This window comes from Cervus canadensis, chromosome 1 (assembly GCF_019320065.1).
Source record: "Cervus canadensis isolate Bull #8, Minnesota chromosome 1, ASM1932006v1, whole genome shotgun sequence".
Classification (NCBI taxonomy): Eukaryota; Metazoa; Chordata; class Mammalia; order Artiodactyla; family Cervidae; genus Cervus; species Cervus canadensis.
In genome coordinates this window covers 62,692,232-62,706,718 of record NC_057386.1, presented here as the reverse complement: position 1 = coordinate 62,706,718, position 14,487 = coordinate 62,692,232, and the positions used below count along the sequence as shown (strand labels likewise).

At 38.3% G+C, this 14,487-nt stretch overlaps 1 protein-coding gene across 2 annotated transcripts in view; it reads right to left on the bottom strand.

Annotated features, from left to right (window-relative positions):
• Positions 1-741: 741 nt before the first annotated feature.
• DCHS2 (dachsous cadherin-related 2) overlaps positions 742-14,487 on the bottom strand; it is a 325,512-nt gene continuing 311,766 nt past the window's right edge. For both annotated transcript variants that reach the window (XM_043484112.1, XM_043484120.1), the window contains 4 exons: positions 12,688-12,818; positions 9,729-10,015; positions 9,023-9,155; positions 742-4,028 (listed from right to left, as the gene is read on the bottom strand). In XM_043484112.1, the coding sequence (XP_043340047.1) occupies positions 1,402-4,028; positions 9,023-9,155; positions 9,729-10,015; positions 12,688-12,818 (3,178 nt within the window). In that variant the 3' untranslated portion in view covers positions 742-1,401. The remainder of the gene's footprint in view (positions 4,029-9,022; positions 9,156-9,728; positions 10,016-12,687; positions 12,819-14,487) is intronic.

The window sequence follows — 14,487 nt, the reverse complement described above, 5'->3', positions numbered from 1 at the left end:
GGGAATGTTTCTCTAGCTGAATCCCATAGTAACTGCTAAGAAAACCACACCAGATGCTCTCTAGACTCGATGTTAGACTCCTAAACTCTTCTTTCAAAGTCTGGCCATGTTACCTACCATGGATGACTTCTGGACAAGCCTCATCAGGATGTACTCTGCTTTCTTGGAAGAGATAAGAATCTCCGATGAATTCTCTGGTTCATCAGACAGAAAGAGATAGCAGTATATACATATATGAACACGAAACAACACCACTATATTTCTGAACCAGTAGCTGTACAAAAAAAAATTATTTTAACCATGTTGACAAGCTGCTCTATCTAATGACAGTTAAAACTAAATATAAGTATGAACAAATGGAAGAAAGACTTCTGACATCTATTATTTGCTTTTATAATAAGAATATTTATATAAAAATCATTAAAATATGTTGCTAAATTACTATATGAAGTTTATTATCAGCAAATAACATAATTTTACCTGTGTAAAACCTTTTAAACTGACACTGAGTGGATAAATTATCTCTCATGTAAAGTTACTGTTTGTAGAAGAAAATAACATGAAGAAATATATTCAAGTTAATCTTCAAAGCTTAATGTCTGTATCTGTATCACGTTACAAGATCATTTTATTTTTAAAGAAGGCCAAGGAAACACATTTTTGGTGGCAGACAACCACATACTTAGTGCTTTATCAGTACTAGCTCTTCATTTAAAACATGTATTTCTGGTTCATTTAATCAAGAATAAATTTGTTTTATTTGACACAGAGTTATGACAAATTTCACTCTTAAGTTCTTATTAGATTTCCAAAAGACACCCTACTAAATTCAAATTATGGCTAAACTCCACAAGTGTGCTTTATGGAGGAAGTGGAGAAATGCATTTTCAACTATATCAGATCTGCAGCCAATTGCTTCACATTATAACTTGTTTATCCTTCCAAACTTCCCCTCTCTATTACTTTCTGTCCTACACTCATTCTTTATTCAGTCTTTACTATTTTGTTTTATAAACAGCAGTATAATCAGCAGTAATGTGACCAGAATGCAGTATATTATATTTCCATTCTTTTTCATATAAACATTTTGGCAGTCAGTCAAGTTCACTGTGACCTTTGGAAATCTAGCCATATAGAAGACCAGGTATGGTAGAATGTACACTACTTAATATATACAAACCTGAATCCTGACAGCAAAAAGTAGAGGTTAAAAGACAGAGTAACTTATCATTAGGACTGAAATAAATTTGATAAACTTAAATGAGAGGGTTCTAAAAACCCAGACTAAATTATACCCCTCACTTGTAGATGAATGAACCCAGTCTCAGGGAGCTTGCTTTGGAATGTTTTGTCCAGTCATTCATGACCAATGGGGAGCAGGTGCTCGATATCACCATTGTTTTATATTTGAACTCCATCTGCTGCTTTAGGTTCAAGGCAAGAACCACTCAAATGTGTCCCAAATAATTCTCCATCTGACAGCAGTGGAGTCACGGCAGGGGTCTGTGTGGTCAGTAGGGAAAGGGATGGGGAAAAACCGGGAGTCATGTCTTCTGGCAGAGAACTGTGATGATAGTGAATGGGGGAGTGTGGGTATTTCCAAAGTACCTGCCTTGAGGTTATGGCTGGCATTCTTGGTGGAACTGCTTTAATCCCAGGTTGGGCTACTGCTGTTATCAAAGGGGGTGGAAAAACAAAAGATTTCTTCTCTTTTGGAATGCCAGGCATATGTAAATGCTCATCCTTTAGTTTTGCAATATCATTAAATACTGAGGCAAGAGGTTGGAACTTGGGTTCCCAACTGAGGAGATAATCCCAGGGATATCTCATCATGACATCATGATCAGAGTCTTTCTTGGTTGAGAGAGCTGCACATCCTGCTTCCCGATCACTTGAAATAAAGATAGTCTCTTTTCTGACATCAGCCTGGATGCCCACTTTGACCTCTCTCTTCTTCAGTGTCTGGAATAAGACATTATTTTGGACATAGGTCATGCCACAGCCCTCTCCTTGAGCTCCTCCCTCAAACATATGGCTGGTTTCTTCTGTTTCAGCAGTGACCATCACATCAGTTCCCCCAGACAAACAGGAGAGCTGGTCTGAGTCCCTTGGGATGCCAGAGTCTGGCACCCTGGACTCCTGATCACTCAAAGTTGAGTCAGCATCCTTTCTGTAAGGGTGTTCATTTATCCTCTGGATTTCCTTATCTTCTGCAGTTTCTCCTTCCACAGAACAGTGATCACTGGAGTTTGAGTGCCTGTACAGATGTGCAACGTCCTTCTCCATGACTCTTATTAAACTCAACCATTCAGGCGTGGAGTCCACAGGCACTGCCTTATCACCGCTCTCATTAGTTTTCTGGAAGGGTTTCAGTGAACTGGCATCCCTAGTCAGTCTCAAATTGATATCTAAGGATGATGATGTTTTCTTTCCTTCATAATTATTTATTGCATCTTTTTGTTTATGTTTTAAAATCAGTACAATTAGAATGAAGACAAGCAACAGAAACACTAGAAAGGAAATGGTGAGACTGATCGAAAAGCTGCTAGCTAATCCTGTGGAATGTTTCCCTTCTGAGGAAAAAGACACATTCACAAAAACAGTACAAGATGTAAACTTGGAGTCCAGTTTGGGGCTATGAGCAATTATCTTCATTTCGATAGTGTCTTCTTTGCCGACCTGACTTATTATTAGGGGAAGTGCTCTACTCAAATAAATGTCTCCATTAGTTTTATTTAATGAGAAGAAAGGAGATGGAGTTTCCAGGGAGTAAAGGATGACTCCATCAACACCAGCATCTGCATCTGATGCTTCCACTCTGCCAATCAAATGTCTTACATGACTCCTTTCTGGGAGGATAAAAAAATATTGATCCTGAGTGAAAATGGGTTCAAACTCATCTACCCCTTCAACATCCACCCAAACCATTAAGGAGGCTGTTGAGTCACCCTTGTCTTTGGCCTGAACTGTGAGGCAGTATCTGTTGTCAGTTTCATAGTCAAGGACTTGCTGAGCACTAATATCCCCTGTTAAAGGGTCAATGAGGAAGAAGTTATGCTCACGTGGCATTTCATGAGGGAGAGGACAGGGTGATACAATGGAATAGGTCAAGTCTCCATAAGGGCCTGTATCAAAATCCAAAGCGTTTACAGAACATATGGTGGAGAAAACAGGTAGATTTTCAGGAACAGCACACTTTAAGTTTGGGAACATAAACTGAGGTGCATGGTCATTATCATCCAGGACATTGACAAACACAATTGCAAAAGAAAAATGCTTCTTTTCCTCATCTGAAGCTTGGACAGTTAAAGTGAATTTTATCGTTTCTTCATAATCTAGTGGTTTAATCAAAGAAAGAACTCCAGTTTTTTCTGCTAAGCAAAAATGCCCCTTCTCATTTCCAGAAGTTAAGTAGTAGCTGACTTCTGCATGTGAGCCCACATCACGGTCACTTGCTGAGACCACAATGATGGGACTCCCTGGAGGGGTACTTTCCTTGATGTGGGCATAATATTCCAGACTGCTGAATGCAGGTGGGTTATCATCCACATCAAGGACTTCTATTGATACAGTGGTTGAGGAACTCAGTGGAGGGCAACCATGGTCAAATGCCAGAAGGACAAGCTCATGACTGGCAGTTGCTTCTCTGTCCAGATGGTGAAGCAACACTAGATAACCAACTTGCTTATAAGAATATTCTGAATGAATAAAACTAGCTTCCACATGGAAATTGTTCTGTGAATTACCACTGATGATAGAATATTCAACATGCGTGTTTTCACGGGTCCAGTCATGGTCAATGGTTGAGAAGGTGACAAGTGTGCTTCCAACTGGAGTGTCTTCACTTAAGCTAAGATTATAATATTCTATTGCAAACTCAGGGGCATAATTGTTCATATCTTGTATTTCTGTCTCCACTAAGGTAACAGCCTTCAGGTCAGGAAATCCACCATCACTGGCTTCAACAAGAAATCGAATTGTTGATTTTCTCTCCATAAGGAAGACAGGATTGATAGTAAATATTGTGCCTGAAAAACAACACAGCCTTACAATGTTGTGAAATAAAATTTGTATGATCCTCTTAGTCAGCAAATATTTACTAATATGTAAAGTTATCTGTTAGATGTGTCATTTAAGTTATAACCAAGGGTAACCCTAAATAGAAAGCTTAAATTATTATATTTATACTTCTGTAACACTTAAGATTCAGAAATATTCATGGAGTTCACTCAATTAAATATGTGTGCTGCTTAAAGATTATTTGCCATAATTTTTTTAAAAATTCATTTTTGTATGGTAAATTGTCCCATTACTATTTTTTAAGGAAAGGTGGCTTCCCAGGTGGCTTATCTGGTAAAGAATCCACCTGCAATGCATGAAATGCAGGAGATGTGTTAGATCCCTGGGTTGGGAATATCCTCTTGAGGAGGAAATGGCAACACACGCCAGTATTCTTGCCTGGAGAATCCCAGGGACAGAAGAGTCTGGTGGGCTACAGTCCACGGGGTTGCAAAGAGACAGACATGACTGAAGCAGCTGAATACAAACACATTCTTATTTGAATAATGTATAACCCATTCTACCATCAATAGAAACATGTATAGGGACATTGTGGCATAAAGATATTTATTCTGGAAATGCCAGATGGTATTCATTTGAGTCAAATGAAAGTAGTAAATATAATAGTGCAGACTTAACAACCATTGCCTAATTCTAGAGCTGTCTTTCCTAAAGCTATGGGTTTATTCAGCAAGTGGATCTTCCCACCATTGATGAAATATATGTAATTTAATTTATCATTTTTAAATACACATTTTAAAATATATGTAATACATTTTCACTATTCTAAATATATATATATATATATATAAGTATGTATGTAAAAATGCTTTTCTAAGGTAAATGTGCTTTTAGTATAGTCATGAAAAAAGAAAACAAAACAGTATCTTTTAAATGCCACATTTCAGTTAGAGTCCCACTGTGAACTCAGCTGACAAGGTAATAGTCAAGATTTTAAAAACATTCTAATCAATGTCTTACTGTAAAGTTTGTTGATAATACAAATACAAGGAAAAGTGCTGCTAGAATTGTGATTTGCTACAGTCAAGAGAGTGAGACACACTAAGACAGAGGGACAGAAAAGTCAAATTCCTGACATAAATCTACACGTTAACCAATCATCCACCGGCCATGGGGCTACATTAGCTACTTCTCCTAATTATAACGTTCCGAGGGCCTCATACTGATGTTTTGTGACCAAATTCTCCCTTCAGGTAATCCTGAGGTTAGCTTTTTAAAATTGAGAATATAATTGATATATAAAATTGTATTAGTTTTCAGTGTATACAAGATTCAATATTCATGTAACTGCAAAATGATCAGAGCAGTAAACCTAGTTAATACCCATCTTTCAGAAGTTAACTTCTAAGTCAGCTCTCCCTTGTGAAATGATGCAGTGGTGGGTACAGATGGGGAATACACAGCATAACGTGTCCCAATTCAGTTCAGTTCAGTTCAGTTACTCAATCCTGTCTGACTCTTTGCGACCCCATGGACTGCAGCATGCCAGGTTTCCCTGTCCATCACTAACTACCAGAGCTTGCTTAAACTCAAGTCCATTGAGTCAGTGATTCTATCCAACCATCTGATCCCCTGCCGTCCCCTTCTCCTCCTGCCTTCAATCTTTCCCAGCATCAGGGTCTTTTCCAATGAGTCAGTTCTTCGCATCAGGTGGCCAAAGTATTGGAGCTTCAGCTTTAGCATCAGTCCTTCCAATGAATATTCAGGACTGATTTCCTTTAGGATGGACAGATTTGATCTCCTTGCTGTGCAAGGGCCTCTCAAGGGTATTCTCCAACACCACAATTCAAAATCATCAATTCTTCAGCGCTCAGCTTTCTTTATAGTCAAACTCTCACATCCAAACATGACTACTGGAAAAGCCATAGCTTTGACTAGACGGACCTTTGTCATCAAAGTAATGTCTGTACTTTTTAAAATGCTGCATAGGTTTGTCATAGCTTTTCTTCAAAGGAGCAAGCGTCTTTTAATTCCATGACTGCAGTCACCATCTGCAGTGATTTTGGAGCCCAAAAAAATAGTCAGCCACTGTTTCCCCATCTATTTGCCATGAAGTGATGGGACTGGATGCCCTGAGCTTAGTTTTCTGAATGTTGAGTTTTAAGCCGACTTTTTCACTCTCCTCTTTCACTTTCATCAAGAGGCTCTTTAGTTCTTCTTCACTTTCTGCCATAAGGGTGGTGTCATCTGCATATCTGAGGTTATTGATATTTCTCCTGGCAATCTTAATTCCAGCTTGTGCTTCATCTAGCCCAGCGTTTCTCATGGTGTACTCTGCATATACGTTAAATAAGCAGGGTGACAATATACAGCCTTGAGGCAGACCAATCTCTCTTTGGAACCAGTCTGTTGTTCCATGTCCAGTTCTAATTGTTGCTTCCTGACCTGCATACAGAGTTTTCAAGAGGCAGGTCAGGTGGTCTGCTATTCCCACCTCTTGAAGAATTTTCCACAGTTTGTTGTGATCCACACAGTCAAAGGCTTTAGCATAGTCAATGAAGCAAAGTAAATATTTTTCTATGATCCAGCAGATGTTGGCAATTTGATGTCTGGTTCCTCTGCCTTTTCTTAATCCAGCTTGAACATCTGGAAGTTCTCAGTTTACAAACAGTTGAAGCCTAGCTTGGAGAAATTTCAGCATTACTTTGCTGGTGTGTGAGATGAGTGCAATTGTTTGGTAGTTTGAGAATTCTTTGGCATTGCCTTTCTTTGGGATTGGAATGAAAACTGACCTTTTCCAGTCCTGTGGTCACTGCTGAGTTTTCCAAATTTGCCAGCATATTGAGTGCAGTAATTTTACAGCAACATCTTTTAGGATTTGAAATAGCTCAGCTGGAATTCCATCACCTCCACCAGTTCTGTTTATAGTGATGCTTCCTAAGGCCCACTTGACTTCACACTCCAGGATGTCTGGCTCTGGTGAGTGATCACACCATCATGGTTATCTGGGTCATGAAGATTTATTTTTTTATAGTTCTTCTGTTTATTCTTGCACCTCTTGTTAATATCTTCTGCTTCTGTAAGGCCATACCGTTTATGTCCTTTATCGTGCTCATCTTTCCTGGAATGTTCCCTTGGTGTCTCTAATTTTCTTGAATAGATCTCTAGTCTTTCCATTTTATTGTTTGTCTCTATTTTTTTTTTTTTTTGCATTGATCACTTAGGAAGGCTTTCTTATTTCTCCTTTCTATTCTTTGGAACTCTGCATTCAGAAAGATATATCTTTTCTTTTCTCCTTTGCCTTTCACTTCTCTTCTTTTCTCAGCTGATTTTAAGGTCTCCTCAGACAACCTTTTTGCCTTTCTTCTCCTTGGGGATGGTTTTGATCACCACCTCCTGTACAGTTTTATAAACCTCCATCCATAGTTCTTCAGGCACTCTATCTATCAAATATAATACCTTGAATCTATTTGTCACTTCCACTGTGTAATCATAAGGGATTTGATTTGGTCATATCTGAACAGTCTAGTTGTTTTTTGTACTTTCTTCTATTTAATTCTGAATTTTGCAATAAGGAGTTCATGATCTGAGACACAGTCACCTCCAGATTTTTTTTTTTTTTGCTGACGGTATAGAGCTTCTCCATCTTTGACTGCAAAGAATGTAATCAATCTGATTTCAGTGTTGACGATCTGGTGATGTCCATGTCCCAGGCCCTGTTATTTTTCTGAACTGTGCTCTGCTATGGACAGCATTTTACTAATTACTCATCTTTATTAAGCTTGGCTTTTAATGTCTGTTGTTCAGTTGCCAAGTCATGTCTGACTCTTTGTGATCTCATGGATTGCAGCAATCCAGGCTTCTCCGTCCTTCACTATCTCCTAGAATTTGCTCAAATTCATGTCTATTGAGTCTGTGATGCCATCCAACCATCTCATCTTCTGTCGTCCCCTTCTCCTCCTGCCTTCTATCTTTCCCAGCATTGGAGTCTTTTCTAATGAGTCAGCTCTTCACATCAGGTGGCCAACATATTGGAGCTTCAGCTTCAGCATCAGTCCTTCCAATGAATATTCAGGGTAGATTTCCTTTAGGATTGACTGGTTTGATCTTCTTGCTGTCCAAGGGACTCTACTTGTTGTTATATTTTCTCTATACAATGGTTAACTTTTTTGTAATCACTTGCCTGAATGCATTTCACAACCATAAATGTCTTGATCTCTAATAACCAAACAAAGAGCCTTGGGAGGCATCAAAGAAATCAGAACAGCATCAAAAACACAGAACATTCTACTTAATGGGTAAACATCTCTCAGTCATGTCTGACTTTTTGCAACACTATGGACTGTAGCCTGCCAGGCTACCCGGTCCATGGACTTCTCCAGGCAAGGATTCTGGAGTGAGTTGCCATTCCCTTCTCCAGGGGATCTCCCTGCCTCAGGGACTGAAGCTGGTGTCCTGTATTTCAGGCAGATTCTTTACCATCTGAGCCACCAGGGAAGGCCACTCCACTTAATAGAGGTGCTCAAAAAACTTTCCTGTTTCAGTTTTTTTGTGTTCCTTGTTGAATATATGATACTATTACCAAACTTCTTATTCTTGGCTTGGGGAAAAAGCTTCCAAATTCTGGTAACATGCAGTCTTCAGTTCTAAATGAATCCCTTCCATTTTACTTTGATTCTTGTGGCGGCCTGGTTTATTACCCCAACTGTAATCACCTGGCTGAATGAACTGGTATTTACCATACTGAGGTCTCTGAATTTCTGTGCATTTGCCAGCATTTAATCAATTCCTTTTTCTTTCCAACCATTGAGATGTTGGAGAAGAGATGTAGCACCAGAATTTGCTATCATAGCATCTGACATGAAGAGAAGTAAGAAGGTGGTGTCTATGATCCCAGCAGCTGGGCCTGAGGGCTATTTTAGGCATATTTGGAAAGGATTATTTCAGGTTTCCTCTCTGTAACCCAAACCTATGAATGCTAAAGCCACTACAAATAACTCACCATTGGTAGGATCAACTGAAAACATCTTAGAAGAGGAAAGGATCCTGTAAGTGATGTTCTCACTGCTTTCCACATCTGTGGCCACAACAGTCAGCACTGGGTGCCCCAGAGGCACCAGTTCGGAAATGGTGACCTGAGGGGGGAAAAAAGGGAGACAGGCCCTGTGTTTAAAGAATGCAGCTATTTTCATGAACAGGGCCAGGACCTGACTCTTTTATTTGTTTATGGAAGTAACAGAGAACCTCACTTTATTAGGTATTATTAATGTATAGAGTGGACATATTAAGGAGATTGTGTTAGTAGTTCCAGAATTCAGAAAAACAAAATTAAAATTTTTTAAAAAATGTTTCATGCAGTATTGATTTTTATTATGAAAATATTTCTTTCTTAATTATTTCTGTGTAGTGGAGGATAGCTAATGCATTCACTAATGTATTCACTAATGTTTCATTACACTGTACATTGTGTAACTATGAGCCTTATGTTACTTACATACTTAAGAAATTGAATTGAATGAGAGATTCAATTCCATATGTACTTCTATTCTCCATGATGCTAAATATAAAACTCTCAGCATCAACTTAGGCAGTAAAAACAGTGAATACTATCTGTCTGTCTAAATTACTTTGTTGACTATGGTAAGTTTACATTATTCCCTATTCTTTCAAGTTTGGTTACAGTTTCAGCATCTCTTTGTGCTATTTACCTGATAAGAATCTTGAGAGAATACTGGTGGGTTATCATTGATGTCCAGCACATGGACAATGAGTGTCCCCTCTGTTTGGTGCAACAAATCTGAAATTTGGATCTGTAGCTCATATTTAGTAGCTTCTTCAAAATCCAGTGTTTCAACCAGCACCACTACCCCAGTGTTCCGATCAATAGCAAATTTGGTTCCAGAATTATTCTCTTTGACAAAACTGAAGGTGAAAGCTGGATTCAAATCCACATCATGAACTGATATCCGAGTCACAATCGTGCCAGGCAAAGAATCTGAAACAGTCATGACCACTGTCAGTCTCCATTAAAGGTCATCCTTTGAAATATTTTTCTTTAATAGTTCAATCCAAGCATTTTTATTTTATGTCCAATATGATTTTCTCTTTCTTGGCATGATTTCTCATACAAGGCTCATTACAAACTGAATAAAAACTCTGAAGAATTTATGAGCCAATAAAAGTGAAACTTTACCACTAAGTAGGGAATTGAAGAGGCAGACTATTTTCAATTTTTATATTTCACTTTTTATCGTATGTTTATCACACAATCCCAGCACCAAGAAACATTGTAAGTCACTTATTTGCACTATATAATTTCTATATAAAATTCATATATTCATGGGGGATGTGGGTGGGAAGAAGGTTATTATTCATAACATTAATACAAAACATAAAATTCTGAAAAGCAAGCAAGATTTAAATGAAAATGTTTGGATACTGAAGCTAGATACTTAGTTCCTCATATTCATTTTTGTAAAATTATTTCTTTTGAGAGGCACACACTGCTTCCTTCTCTTAAAACCTGACTCTCAAAATTATCAAGACTATAGAAAGTATACCTCATACTGGTGATCACAAAAGATCTCTAAAAAAAAAAAAAAAAAATCATGAATAGATGACATGGTAAATGTTTCACATGACATATGTGTTCTTTAAACTGCCATGACAGGGACTTTGGTTTGGACTTCATAGGTATGGTACAGGTAGAAAGAAGAGTCCAGGGCATTTAGAATAATCCCATTGTGTATAAGACTAATAATTTTCATATTTCAAATTTGAACAGCCTTGACATGCACCAAATTACACTTGACTCCTTCTGGTAAGTTTTGATATATACAGTTTATTTTTGTGATATATTTATTCTGAGCACATTACTGCATTTTTATTCCAATGCATGTGCTTTAGAATAGCACTTTCAGTAAAAGCAGATGAAAACACATCAAATAGGTGAGAGGTAAAACTAGACAATTTTTTATTAGTATAATATTTTAAATTATATATAGGTATTCTTCTATATAAAAATTGCTGGAATATAGCCCTCTTTGAGCAGTGTGTTTGTAATTTGTTTGGAAAGTGAACATAACAAAATGTTAGGCACATTTTAGGAATAAGTTGGATATTAAGAGTGAAAACAGAGAGGAGAGTGATGGGCAATTTCTGCAATTTCAACTACAAAAAGTTGGGTTGGGTTTTACCAGTACAGCTATTACCCATAGACAACTTTGAGATCACAGACTATGGAGTCATCATGTAGCCCAGAGACCCAAACAATTAAGATTAATCAGCATATCATGTAAAACTTTGTATTTTCAACCTCTACCATTAATGTGATAAAAGTTTTCTGCAGATGTTAAACTTTAGTTTATAGTAGAGGAAAATGATGGCTCTGCAAAAATCATCCAACTCCCTTCACTAATTACTTGTCATTAGTATATTGCAGCAGCAGTATATTGCAAATAAAAATGAGCAGGGCTCTATGGGGCCTTCCTGGGACAAACACTCCTCCATGGCCCTTCCTTGTCTTTTTTCTGTCGAAAAACTTCAGTCAAAGAATAAATTTAGGGAATTCTCTGGCAGTCCATGGGTTTGGACTCCTTGCTTTTGGCCTGGGTTAAATTCTGAGTAAAAGAACTCAGATTCTGCAAGCCACCCAGTATGCCCCCATAACAAATAATAATAACATAAATTTAATCTGAGAAGTGAGGAAACACAGAAACAAAGGAAAAACAGTCAAATAGGACAAAATAATAACAGTTCAGTCCTTGAGCAAAGTCAAGGACCTTTAGTTCTTCCTCGAGGGCTATGGATAACATTCTGAGCCATATTCTATGAGCCGTCTTGTAGCTAATGAGACTCCACCAGGTGGACGAAGTTATGTGATGATCAGACTGTAGCCATAACATAAGCTACCACAACTCTGAGAACCGCCCTCAGAGAAACGAGAACCAACCAGTCCCAGAACTGAAGATTCACTGGGCTTACAACAATCAAGACAACGGTCGGATTACCACACAGGCAATTTCAAGCTGATCCTCAGAGGTGACTGTGCCGTTCTGCATGGAGCCCCCTTACTCTAACCGTACACCCGTGAAGCTCCCTGTTAAAAGCTGTTGCCGCCTATTAGCACTGGGGAATTGGCCTTTGGACACAAGTATGCCTTCTTCCCCAGTTACTGGCCTCCTGAATAAAGCAACCTTTCCTTTCCAACACTTGCCTCTCGAATATTGGCTTTCAAGTGGCGAGCAGCCGAACCTGAGTTTGGTAACACAAAGATTGACAAAGCTATCAGTCTAATAACATTGCATTCTCTCAGGGGAGCTTTAGGGTGACCATCATAGTCAACAAAAGATGCTTCTTCATTGAGCAGATTTCACTTTTAAGAACTGTCTGTATACAAAAGAAGCTGTGTGGAGTAGTGGTTTGACCGTAGGAAGTCAGCTTCCTGCTGGTTTGAATGCAAACCCCAACTTTAACTTTTAACTTCTTTGACATTTTATATTTAATTTTTGACTCTCCATTTTCCATTCTGTAAAATGAAGATAAACACAATTTATAGTTGTGTGGTTGTTGAGGAATAGTATGCATATTTAACACAGCATCCAGCTGAAAAAATAGTAGATGATATACAAGTTAATCAAAACCATTATTTCAAATTGCCACACTTACTTTCTGCAATTTCCACTGCTTCAGAGGGGAGAAAAGTTGGGGCATTGTCATTTATGTCAGTCACCTGTATCTTGATCACAGTTGTATCAGAAAGCCTGGGCATGCCTTTATCTGTTGCTTGTACAATCAAACTGGTTTGGAAAAGAATCAAGGAATGTTATCCATCATCCAGAGAATAAGAAAACAACATAAATATCAAATATCCACTTGAAAATTTTAAAATGAGCTGACTAGCTTTTTTATTTCTCCCCTGACTTTTCCAAAAGGCATCATTTAAAGTTTATTTCATAAGAATGGTAGTCTGAAGTGTATTTTTTGACACATTTAAAGAATCAAATCAATCTTGGTTATTTAAACTAAATGGACTCTCTCTGGGAGACAGACTATAAATTTCAGTCCTTTCCTACTAAGAACAACTTAAAAAGTACAAACACCAATACCTGTTCTTTAGATAAGCAGACTGCTTCCACTCTGCCACACATGGCCTGAATATTGCTATTGATACGTATTTCCATTTTACTGCACCAACAAAAGATAGAGTCACTACAAGTTTGTTTTGTATTTTTTTTCAGATCTAAATTGCAAATCAATCAAAACTGAAGAATTAACAGAGGGTGTTGCCGTTTATAACACACGCGCAAAAGATGCCTTACCGACCAGGACTGTGAAGCAGAGGCAAAAGTCCTGATCTGAAAGAAGCTACACGCAGTCATTCAATCTCTCTTGGATGACGGTACAACTCACTTCTCCAGTAACTGACTCAGAAACCTTATTAGTGTCTTCAACTTCTCCCTTTCTGTCACCACCCTGACAATATCTAACTAGTTATGAGTCTTATAGATTTTACCACCTGATATGATTTGGATCAGTGTACCCATCCATTTCACTCCCACCTGCAGAGTCTCAGGTAAACTGACCAATCGACTGGCTTCACAGGAACTGAAAGGTTTCCTGGGGCATGGTACTTTCAGTTTCTTTTTTTTTTCACACACAACAGTTTCAATATTTAATAGAGGATTATTTGACTTATTTTCAATATGCAGTCATTAAAAGAAAAGAAATAGAAACAGTAGAGAAAAGTAACAGCACATGCATGACAGTCTCAGGCAAACTAGGACAAGGTATTTGCTCTAACCTCATCATCTTATCATCTTTAGCTGGCATGCTGTGTATTCACTGTATCTTTTCTCAACTGGAGTGCCTGCTACTCACCAATCTTCCTACTGCAATCTCTTCATTCTCCACTCTGCAACTCCTCAATTGCTTTATCAAAAATTCTGGTTTGAAAACCTGAATCCTCTAATTAAAACCTTTCCTTGGCTCTCCATGTCTACAAGAGGTAATATAAGTCTTGAGCATGTACACATAACCTTTTGTGACATAGCTTCTGCCTGGAATTCCTATGTCTACACCCTTTTGGTCTTTAAAAGCTAACATCTCTGTAAGCTTTCCCTGGCATCTTATCTGATTTGGGTGCCCCTTTCTCTGCCCCATAGCACCCTGCACATTCCTCCACCATAGGAATCATCATTCTTTCTTCTTTTTTTTTTTTTTTTTGGGTTTTGTCATACATTGATATGAATCAGCCATAGATTTACACTTATTCCCCATCCCGATCCCCCCTCCCATCTCCCTCTCCACCCGATTCCTCTGGGTCTTCCCAGTGCACCAGGCCGGAGCACTTGTCTCATGCATCCCACCTGGGCTGGCGATCTGTTTCACCATAGATAGTATACATGCTGTTCTTTTGAAACATCCCACCCTCACCTTCTCCCACAGAGTTCAAAAGTCTGTTCTGTA